This window comes from Dromiciops gliroides, chromosome 4, assembly GCF_019393635.1.
Source record: "Dromiciops gliroides isolate mDroGli1 chromosome 4, mDroGli1.pri, whole genome shotgun sequence".
NCBI lineage: Eukaryota > Metazoa > Chordata > Mammalia > Microbiotheria > Microbiotheriidae > Dromiciops > Dromiciops gliroides.
In genome coordinates, this window is record NC_057864.1 from 239,786,868 (window position 1) to 239,799,174 (window position 12,307).

General features: G+C 39.2%; 1 protein-coding gene across 1 annotated transcript; it reads left to right on the forward strand.

Moving 5' to 3' along the window:
• The first annotated feature begins 1,462 nt into the window (after positions 1-1,462).
• LOC122754932 lies at positions 1,463-10,545 on the forward strand. The gene is made up of 6 exons (XM_044003361.1): positions 1,463-1,695; positions 3,367-3,442; positions 3,977-4,171; positions 4,373-4,666; positions 9,921-9,991; positions 10,506-10,545. The coding sequence occupies exons 1-6, from the start codon at positions 1,463-1,465 to the stop codon at positions 10,543-10,545; spliced, it is 909 nt and encodes a 302-aa protein (XP_043859296.1).
• Positions 10,546-12,307: the final 1,762 nt, after the last annotated feature.

Below are 12,307 nucleotides of genomic sequence, written 5' to 3' on the forward strand. Positions count from 1 at the left end.
GGGGAGACAACATGTATATTAAATAGGCACTTTTAGAATAGAGGGTAGCCTTTGGGGGGAAGATACTAGCAACTGTGAGGGTGCCAAGAAAGGCCTCCTGCAGAAGGTAGCACTTGAAGTAAGTCTTGAAGCTAGGGAGTCTAAGGTGTGGAAGTGAGAAGGTCATGGAGGACAGTCAATACAAAGGTGAGGAGATAGGAGCTAGAACTTGAATGTAGATTGTAGAGTGTGTGGAGGGGAGTATTATTGTATGAAAATTGCGGCAGACATAACTTATGTTGGAATGAAATGAAGCACTCATAGATCCTTAGAAAATCACTTAACAAAATGTTTACTTAGCCATATCATAGAAAGGTTATTCAACAAGGACACTCCAGCATTTTAGCTTACATAGATCAGGTATTCCCTCATCTCCATGTGGTCGCCAAGGCAGAATGTAGTAGCGATTGTATAGTCATAGGTTTTAGGACACCCATTGAAGGGCCCTGACTGTACATAGGTGGATGACTAGGAAGCCACATCAATATAGCCAAAGCCTACTGCAAGAGAAGCACAGCTTGAATGTCCTTGACCCCATCAAGTTCTTGGGACAATTTTGTTGCCTTTTAAGGAAAAACTAGCCTAACCTATGTTGTAGAGGAGGGGAGAATGCTGATAGGTACTGATCTTATCACAGCTGGAAAGCTAGGAAGAGGCCAGGTTGTGAAGGACTTTAAATGCCAAATTGAGCTTATATTTGCCTAGAGATAATGGAAAACTATTGGTGTTTATTGGGTGTGTGTGTGTGGTGGGGTAGGACAGATGACATTGTGAAACTTACACTTTAGGGAATCATTTTATGTCAAGAATAGATTAGAGTTGGGACAGCTAGATGGCACAGTGGATAGAGCACCAGCCCTGGAGTCAGGAGTACCTGAGTTCAAATCCGGCCTCAGACACTTAACACTTACCAGCTGTGTGACCCTCGGCAAGTCACTTAACCCCAATTGCCTCACTAAAAAAAAAAAAAAAGAATAGATTAGAGTAGGGAGAGACTTAAGGCATAGAGTGCAATTAAAAGGCTGTATATTGCAGTAGAACAGGGAAGTGATGAGGACTCGAGCTAGGTTTCTGACTGTGTTACTGGAGAAATGTCTAGCAGGATATCAATTTTGCTTTATCTAAATCATTTGAATCTTAAACATGCAACCTCATGTAACCTTAGACTAGGCCAGTGATGACATAGAGCAATGTTTGTGACCTTCCCTTGTGTTGCCATCAACCTGCTCTATAAATAAACCCGTGTCAACAGCAACTTCTCATCCTAAGGGATGTCAGCTGATAATTCAGAGTATTAGGGACTGGAATTCTGGAGAGTAACTCTCTTGAATGATGATTGAGAGCAAGATTAGGAAATGGAGAGGTTGGTAATGAAAACTTTAGAGAGCAGATTGGAACAAAGAAGAAGAATCAGAGTACAAAGATGTTGTATCTGCAGATCGAGGCCCAGAGAGCAAAGGCTAAGAGGCTACAGAAAGAGAAAGAGCTAAGATATCCAGAGATAAGAAATGTACCAGAAAAGAAGGGAAGATCTAAGAGTGCTGGATATAGTGTGGAAATATGGGATAGTAGAATACCAGAAGAGAAGCCAGGCTCTTCCCTATCCAGTTCTACAGTGCCAGACTCAGAATGGGTAAAGCTAAGTCCTCAAGAGAAGTAAGCATAATTTTGGATTGTTCCATTTTAGAAGAAATCAGGGGGTAAATTTTTCCATATTCTTCACCTCAGAAATGGCAGCAATATCTCTACATTGGGAAAAACCATCATGTTCTCTTTATGTGTGTATGTGTATATATATACTCACACACACATGCATACACATACACGTATACATATACATATATAGAGACATAGAATATATATGTATTCAATATCTATGTGTGTATCCCCTACCCACTAATACTAATTATATATATGCTATATAAATAAATTATATATAACTATATAGATATCATCTGTCTACATATATCTATAGATATAGCTCTATAACTATATATGTATATATGCTATATAAATTAACTATATAGTTATATAGACATATTTATCTATAGATATCTATCTATAGATCTATCTATAGTTTATCATCCATCTATCCATCTATCTATCTACCTATGTACCTATTTACCTATCTACCTAATTATTGTGAGGGGGCCAAGGAAGTCCTCCTGCAGAAGGTGGCACTTAAAAGTCTTGAAGCCATGGAGTCTAAAAGGTGTGGAAGTGAGGAAGTCATGGAAGTCAGTCCCTAACACACACACACACACACACACACACACACACACACACACACACACACACACACACACACACACACATGCGCGCGCGCACGAAATTTAGCAGATATTCAAAGGCCCCACCTGGAGATTAATCTAAACTGATTGAATTAAGTGAGAGTGACTGACTGCTGATTAGCCTAGTTCAAGTTAACTAGATTGTAAGCACACCTGGCTAGCCCTTAAGAAGGTATTTGAACTTAACTCAAGGCCACCTTCAAGTTCAGTGAACCAATGGATTTGTATGACACTAACCAATAAGCTTGAAGCAGTGTGTAAGGACCTCCTATGCTCTGGACCTATAAAAAGCTTCCACACTCAGTTTGAGGAGAGTTTGTGGTTGCCAAACTCTGTGATGTTTAAAATTTAAATGTGTGGTTACCTCAAATTAGAAGCTTTAGCACCAGTCTTTGGCCATTAAGCATTTATTAAAGCATATCAGTTATTCACGTGGAATTCAGAAAGTTAAGAAAAATCCTATCTAGCCTAGAGTTCCAGCCTGGTCTGGTTCTTCCTCAAGTCCTCTGCCATGAGTCTGCTTCAACCATGAACTCCCCAGACTAAGTGTGGAAGCTTTTTATAGGTCCAGAGCATAGGAGGTCCTTACACACTGCTTCAAGCTGATTGGTTAGTATCATCCAAATCCATTGGTTCACTGGACTTGAAGGTGGTCTCTAGTTAAGTTCAAATACCTTCTTAAGGGCTAGCCAGGTGTGCTTACAATCTAGTTAACTTGAACCAGGCTAATCAGCAGTCAATCACTCTCACTTAATTCAATCAGTTTAGATTAATCTCCAGGGGGCCTTTGAGTATCTGCTAAATCCCATTATTTTATCACAACACACGCATACACACATATCCATATACATAACACACACATATATATTAGTGGGTAGGGGGAAAACACCTTGCTTAAAAAATACCCTTTAGGGTTATGAACATTAGATTTCTTGGCCCAGATGTAGCCAAACTTCGTGATAGAATTTATTCATTATCTGAGTGATAGAAATAAATTTCCTAGGTTCTAATACTTATGTCTTTTTTCATTGTCTAGATTATCCTGGGCAAAAAGTACCCAAGACCCTCGTATTGCCCTAGGTCATCAGTCCCCACTAGAAAAAAAAATTGTGGTAAGTTAACTAGCATAGCACTGTGCCATAGAGAGCTATGTAACTTCAGTTAGCAAGTTTCTGTGCTAGCAGAATTTCCCAGATATTTCTATAGGTTGTAAAACAAATTATTAATATTTATAAGCAAAGCACTTTATAAATATTATCTTATTTGGTCCTCATGAGCCACAACCATCTGGGAAGTAGGTGATATTATTATCCTCATTTTATAGATGAGACAAATTAGTTATTTGTCCAGGGTCACACAGTTAGTGATAGTTAAGTGTTAGAGGTAGAATTTGAACTTAGGTCAAAATATTGGGTAGAACACTCTCAAAAATAATATTCATGGTATATATATTTCTTGATTTTTTGGCAATGGGGCTTCAAAATGTATACATTTGGCAGTGCAAGTAGACTAATCCTAATTGCTATTTTTACCAAATGTAGAGAAAGCCAGTCAGTACTACTTTTTCTCTGATGGAGTCTTCACTGTCTTCCCTTGTGTACAACAGTGTAGAAAAATGAAAAAAAAAAATCACTTCATTTTGACAGAGTTTAGGTGGTCTACATACTCCAGCAGCAAGAAATCTGTTAGCTCAAAGACATAAAGAAGAACATGAGGTACTCTCTAAAGAAAAGGCTATGTCTTTTGACTATCGACTTGCTAAAGCAGAGAATTACTACTACACAAGAATAATGGAAATGATGGAAGAACAGAATGAATTTAAGAAGCCCAGAATAGAGCCAGTGACAACACCAAAAAGCCAGAAAGACTCAGAGGCTGAAGAATGGGACTATTTAGTATCAGAGAGAGAGTTAAAACAAATAGAAAGCCATATACGCAGAGCAGAACAGGCCAGATGTATTAAAGATACAAAATGTAAATCATTCCCCCAAATCCCAAACAAAACATATTTCCCCCAAATCCTGGTACCTGAAAATAAAAAGGATGGTGTTCAGAAGACCCCATCCATGAGAAAGCAAATAAGAGAGTGGGACCGGAGGCAGCAAATGAAAGAACATCTAGAACGTATGATTCGAGGTAGAGAATTTAATGAGGAAAGGAACAAGGAAAGACTTTCTGTAAGAATCCCAAGTCATCCTCCTCCATTTCAAAAGCGTATAAAGAAAAAGAACCATAAAAGATTCGGATGGAACACAGCTTATCCTCTTCTCCAACCTCAAGATGCAAGTCCGATTGAAGTGGATGTCCTTGTAGAAGAATCACCAGAAAAAAAAGATGTGAGGAAAATTAAAAAACGGGTTCGTAGAACATTTTTGACTATTCCTTCACTTTTGAGGAGTCACTTAGAAAAAATGAAACATTATTAAAATTCTATTATTTTTGTGACAAAGGTCATAACCTCTTAGATGAACCTATTTATTTTTATTGTTATTATTATGAAAGCTATTCTGTGGTTGCTATTGTTATTATTAAAGCTGTTCTATGGTTATTTATCAAATATAGTATCTAGTGTAACCCTTAAAGGCAGGGACTGTCTCGTATATCCATTGCCTGTACAGTGCTGGGGCAGTGATAGTGGGTGCTTAATAAATACTTTTTGACTATGACTAGTAATTTTGGTTTTCTTCTCTCTTAAAATAATCAATTTATTACCAGTTTTTATTGGTCATTTAAAAAACTAGGCCTTTTGTTTTCATTTATATCCTTTGTTTTTTTTTTTTTGTATTTTCTGATTTTGTATTTATTTGGGATTTTAAAGATAGTTTTTAACTGGGAGATGGTAATTTAGTTCATTTAGAATAGGTTATATTTTTACAAATGAGAGTAATAGAATTTCTCATAAATAGCCCAATGTCAGGCAAAAAAATTAGAAGCCATAATGAATTTCCAAAGGGGGAAAATTCCTTATTCAGAAGGATTTAATAAAAATACCTATGCTACACAAACTTTTTACAAAAACAGAGAAAGGAAAGGCATCTTACCAAATCCCAAAGTTTTTCCATGGGGCAAGCAAATCACTGCTACGGAAATGAAGGAAAAATAAAGTAGAGAAAGAAAGCTACAACTTACTCATAGATGTAAGGAGCTCTTTGCATGATTTATAGATAATAGATATCATATTGCTTGCCTTCTCAAGGGGTAGAAGAGGGGGGAAGAGAATTTAGAAGTCAAAATTTTAAAAAATGAACATTGACTTTTTTATGTGTAATTGGGAAATATTTTATGAAATAAAATATTTTTTTAAAAATAATAAGCATAACCTTTAAATCTCTTAAAGAAAAATCCCTAGTGGGTCAGCAGGACCTTTTTAATTTTGTATTTGGATCCATTATTATAATGGTGTGTTCTATCAATATTCTATATTGCAGATAATCAATGTAAATCACTTTGTAAACCTTAAAGTACTATATCTATATCTATCTATATATATTAGCTACTGTTATTCTTCTTCTTTTTTTTGGGCAGGGCAATGAGGGTTAAGTGACTTGCCCAAGGGTCACACAACTGGTAAGTGTCAAGTGTCTGAGGCCAGATTTAAACTCATGTCCTCCTGAATCTAGGGCCGGTGCTTTATCCACTGTACCACCTAGCTGCCTCAGAGCTACTATTATTCTCACCCTTCTTTTGATCAGTTCTTCCACTGTCTACAAGTTATATCAACTCCCAATGGGAAATAATGTTAGTGAATGTAGGCAGACTCTTAGAAAGCTTCCATTGTTTTGCTTTAGAAACAATGTCAGCAAAATCAAATTGACAAGTATTTTATATTAAGGGTTTATTATATATGCCAAGCACTGTACCTTGAATAATTTTGTTTTATTAGATAAGATGCTTCTTGACCTTCATTTCCTCATATGTAAAATCAGTAGACCAAACTAAATGACTTCAAAGATATCTTCCAACTATTATAAATCCATGATCATCTTTATTCATATTAAGAAAATGTCCTTTCATTCTATACTTTGTTTTTGTGGGGCAATGAGGGTTAAGTGACTTGCCCAGGGTCACACAGCTAGTAAGTGTCAAGTGTTTGAGGCCACATTTGAACTCAGGTCCTCCTGAATCCAGGGTTGGTGCTTTATCCACTGTACCACCTAGCTGCCCCCCCTCATTTTATACTTTTTAATGTTTTTAATGTAAATGTGTAATACTTTTCTGGGCTTATTGTTATAATAATGACTTTAACTTTTAGGTTTTATTATACTGTCAATCTGGTCTTATATAGTCTTGGTAACACTGAATAATTTTTAGATACACACATAATGTTGTAACTTTATTCCTGAGGTCTAATGGTGGAGACAACATGCAAACAATTATGTACAAACAAACTATATACATGATAAATTGGAAATAATCAACAGAGTGAAGCACTAGAATTAAGGTAGGTCAGGAAAGGTTTCCTATAGAAAATGGGATTTTAGCTGAAGCTTGAAGGAAGTCAGGAATATAAGGAGGTAGAACATTTCTGTAATGGGGGACAGTCAGCCAGTGAAGATGCATGGGGTTGGAAGATGGAGTTTCTCATTTGAGGACCAGGAATGAAGCTACTGTCACTAGATCACAGTGGATCCATTATGTGGGGACAAGGCTGCATGCATGCGAGTGCGTGCCTGAAGATGTGTGTGAAGGTGTGAGGAGAAGATTGGAGGTGGGGTACTTCTTAAACATAAGACAGTTAACTTGTCAGACTACAGTAGCCAATTCACTGCTGCAGAAGGAAAGCTGAATTGCATGTTCATTTGAATAATGCAGTTTGTTCTAAAGTTTAATATTTTTCCTGGATTATCTTTATTAGGAGTACGCAAGGATACTGTAAAGAGACTATCTTTATCTACAACAGCAGATTTATACCATCCCAATTCATCTTGGCTCAGGCTTCTTTCACTCTCAGAATCCTTATTGAGTACCTGCTTTATATGTAGTAAGTATGTGTGGAGAGCACTGTTAGTCAACCAAGGTAGATCACAATAAATAAGATATGGTTTCTCCAGAAGATCAATTTATGCAAGAACAATAATATTTTAATGATACATAACTTTGAAAAAACTCTCTAATCAATGCAATTGACCAACCAAGATTTCAGAGGGCCAATGATGAATGAAGCATGCTGACATTCTGACGGGGGGCAGAATTCCGACTCAGTGCAGAATGAAACCGGTTTTTTTTTTGGACATGGCCAATGTAGGAATTTGTTTTGCTTGACATACATATTAGTTATAAGGGTTTTCTTTTTCCAATGGGTAAAAAGGTGGAAAGGGAGAAAAAATAGATTTTTGTTAACTGAAAAATATGTAGTAAAAAATTATGTTTCCTTCCTTGAAGGAGTTTAATTAAAATGAGACTACATTTTCCTGACTAGACATCATCTGACCTGAGGCAGAGGTCAAGGAAGGGTGGGTGGGATGTGGCAGAGGTGGCAGGTGTGATTAGAGGCAGCAGCCACTTAGAGAAAGAACTTAGAGAAATCTATAGTTGTCAAATTATCAAAGAGCACTGAGAGGGAAAGATGAGTTAGAGATTTGATGGCAGGTTGTCAGACAGGTAGGGAGAATCTAGGAAGCTACTAGGAAGGAGGAGGTGATATGATTTCTCAGTTCACTTCTAGGTCTAAAATTCTGTTACTATATAAGGTGGCAGGCATGGGCTAGAACAGTGGATATCAGAGGGTTGGTAGGTAGTATCTGGAGAAGAGATGATTCCCGTAGCACCTGGAATGTGGAGAATACGGTTGAGGGGGACAATAAAGAGGAAAGAAGAAATCAGAGACCTTTGGGATCAAGCTGAGAAAAGGAGTAGATGTTAGCAATGGATACCTTGATGGTTTATGGTTAATAATAAAGTTTGTTTGTTTGTTTTTTGCTGGGCAATGAGGGTTAAGTGACTTGCCCAGGGTCACACAGCTAGTAAGTGTCAAGTGTCCAAGGCCGGATTTGAACTCAGGTCCTCCTGAATCCAGGGACAGTGCTTTACTCACTGCACCACCTAGCTGCCCCGTTAATAATAAAGTAAAATAATTTATATCATGAAAGGTAACTACTACATTCTCCCATAAATGGTCCCCTGGAACCTAGAAAGAAAGCTGGGCTAAATTGGTGGTTGGACAAAAGGTACAGCATGGATTAAACTTGTCCTTGTGGATAAACCATTACTGCTTCATTTCTACCTCTGAAGAAGAAATTGTAAAAACATCCTTTGACATGTTTTTCTTTTTGCAAATGTTAGGCATGGCGAATTTCTGTGAAGGGAGAGAAAGAACAAAACAGTCTACATATTTCTCATTCTTCATTTTATTGTGTTTTTACTCATTTGTTTTAAATCTAAATTTTTGGTGGTCCTGTATTTGATAAACATCACCAGACACATTTCTGTAAACACAGAAAACAAAATAGATTGTACATTAAGTCATGAATCTATTATGTGCAGCTTGCTTTTAAAAAAAATTATGAATCCAATATGTTGGTTTCAAAGCTGTCTTGCTTGTTGCTATAGCAACCTATTTTTGCATACTTGGAGCCAAAAGGGAAAAAATTATGCAAAGCATATTAAAACAAGAGATGGTTCAGTTCAGTTCGAAACACTTATTAGGTGCCTTCTAGGTGCAAAGCAAGAGTTCTAGGCCTCTTGAAAGTGATAGTAACAAGTGATTACTATCTTCTAGGAGTATGATAAAAAGGATAGGGTAAGGGTGCAATCGACAAAAGCAGGCACATTTACACAAATGGACTTAACTAACTGAATGTAAGTTTCAGAATTGGAGGTTTCTGTGGTAAGTAGCCACAGCAAGTGTAGGCCAGAGCTGAAAAGATTTATTTTTATCACTCCAGCCTCAATTCTCTTTCTTCTCAGGTCCCCGAGACCCTTGGCAATCTAGCATCCCACCTCTCTAGTCTTCTTACATAACTCCTCTATAACGCAGTTCTCTCCATATTTCTCTGCCTTCATATTAGATTTACAGAGCACTTATATATCACAACAGCTTTCTGAAGCAGCATAAATATTCCCATTTACAGATGCAGAATTGAAGTGACTTGTCCACGTCAACCAGCTAGGTGGTGCAGTGGATAGAGTGCTGGACCTGGAGTTTGGAAGACCTGGATTCAAATCCAACCCCGGCCAAGTCACTTAACCTCCGCCTGATTTGGAGTGGGGATAATAATAGCACCTACATCCCAGGCATTTTACAAACCTTAAAACACGTTCCAGGTCTAAGATGCAAGAGCTGCTGATGAGTTCTCAGTACCTTACCAAGATCAACCCCATCTCACTTTAGCTCAGTTCTTCCTCTCCAGTTTAGCTGCAGTACCCTTCACATCCTGTCACTCGCCTTCCCTCGACAACCTCGGCTCCCTGACCTCACTGACTCCGGCCTACTCAGGCCCTCTCCTCATTCATTATTCCTGAATCTGTAAACTGACCTTCTTCAGGCAAGGCCTTGACCGACCCCATTTAATTCCAGCACTTTCTTGTTTTAGGACTGGCTTCGGGTGCCACCCTGTAGGGGCCGAGCCTCCTTTCCATTGTCTCACAAAGGTGTTTGTCGAGGCTAGCACTGGGCCGGCGTCCCGCCTCCTGGTGCCTGTGGTCTTGCTTTCTTTAGTCCGGTGAAAATAACTGAGGGGAAAGGGGGCAGGGGCGGGGGTGGGATGTAGGTAAGGGGGTGGGGCATTGGCTGAGCTTCTGAAACGAGGGGAGCAGTTGATCAGTGGTGGTGCTCCGACGTCGGGGCGGGAGGTGTAGGGTCATGCAGTTCTGGGGAAGCCTCTCTGGCCCTACAGGAAAGGGGGATGCACTGCTGTCCTTTGGGACTCCTTGGTGAAGAGGAGCTGCTGAACTGTGGGTCGTGGAGGGGGAGGCCGTCAGTGATTTTGGTGAAGGTTGGGGAGGAAAGAGGGAAAAAGGGTATTGGGGTAATGGAGTGGAAAACGTGGGGAAGGGATTGGGGTTTGCCCGTTCCTCCCCCCACCCCCAAGATATTCTCGGGGTACTGCTGACTTTGGAGAGAACGAGCTAGAGAGATACAGAGACAACTGAAGCCAGAGGGATCTAGTGTCCCAGTTTCTGGGCCATCAAAACACACTCTGATTATGACACCCTCTTACTCCCACACACTCACAGATTCCCGCAGTCCTGCGTGTCATACAAGCTGGTGGTATGAGGGTGAGCAGAATAGGATGGAAAACTGTAACTCAGAAACATACATCAGCTGAAGCATAATAGATTCTGCTCCAACCCTTACCTTCCTCTATGTGTTCCTCTCCTTCAAGTATGTTTCATGTAAACAACATATTGTTGTATTCTGTTTTTTAATCCATTCTATCTGCTTCCTTTTACTGGTGAGGTCATCCCATTCACATTCAGAATTTTAATTATTAACTGTATTCCTTCCATTCTCCTTTTTGAACTCTTCCACTGCATCCCCAATGTCAGGATCCCCATGCTAAGACCACCTCTTTTTACCCCTCTTTTTTTTTTTTTACCTATTAGGACACACCCTGTTTTCCAGACCTACGGTCCAGCGAGCAAGCTTTGCCCCAAGCTTGGCATAACAAGAGTCCTTTGTGCTCACCCTCTGGATAAACTCTGCCATAGCAAAATTCCAGGATTTTTTTGTACCAGCACTAGGTGGTCGCTGCACCTGCAGGACCTGTGTTCCTCCAGTCATGAAGTCCTGCTGTGAATCAAACTTGTCTCATTGTTGCTGTTACCCTTCATTGTCAGGGCTCCAGCTTACTGCAGAGCCACCAGTATATGTATTGAGATTTGCTCACACTAAAGCAAGCTTCCTACTAGAAGAGGCCTCAGCACATATGTCTAGTTTCCTTCCTCTATGGAATAAAGAAAGCTTTTTGCTTATGACCAATATTGGCCCTATTTTTATTTTGTTTTTATTTTATTTCTTAGAGTTAACTGTGACTGTGATAAGCTGTGTGAACTCTGATATTTTATTTTATTTTTTGAGTTGGCAGGGGTTGCCTAATGTCTGTGACTTTTTGGTTATTTGTATTCAACATATAGCACAGTGCCTGGTGCATAGTAGGTGGTAAATAAATAATGATCTTTGAATTGAATCTAGCCCAGCACCTTTTCCCTACAGCTAAAGGGACATGCTTAATTTTGCATAGATAGCAAGTAATGGAATTGGGATTTGAATATATGTTCTATGCCTTCTTGCCATTTTATCACACTACTGATGGGTGATGGAGGGAATTACTCCTATCCCACTCTTTTCCTAGGGAGGATCTCATTTTGTGGTAAAATGTGGGCAATGACTACTGTCCTAAACCTTGTGAAGAGGTCTTTTCTTGAGCTAAACTACCAAGGGTTAAAACTTTGCTACAGAGAGTGCAACTCTGATAGGCTGACCACATGTTCAAATGCCAAATGAAGTTTGCCTTAAAAGGGAACTCATGCGAAGCAGGTGTTCACATAGTGGTCAGAAGAAATGATACAAGGACACTCTCAACGTCTCTCTGAAGAACTCTGGAATTGATTACATGACGTGGGAGAGACTGGCAAGGGACTGCCCAGCATAGCATGCCTGCATCAAAGAAGGCGCTATGCTCCATGAGTGAATCAGAATTGTAGTAGCTCAAAAGAAATGTGAGAAGCACAAATTTAGAGATGTTAGAAACACAGTTAACAGCTCGAATAATGTTGCACAGCTCAAGTGTTGTTAGCAGCTTAAAGAATCCAAGCAGGCAGCAGAGGGTGGGTGAAGGAGTCTTTATTCATCTTCAAAGATGGGCACTCTTCTGACTGTGCCAGAGAATGCACTGAAGTGAGGTCCTGTACTGTTACTAAGAGTCCCTCTTGACCAATCACAGTACAGTTCTCATTTACATACAGCATTATAGAAACAACCAATCACAGCATATAGTACCAACCTCCCATATATGGTAACTGTAAGGACCAATCAG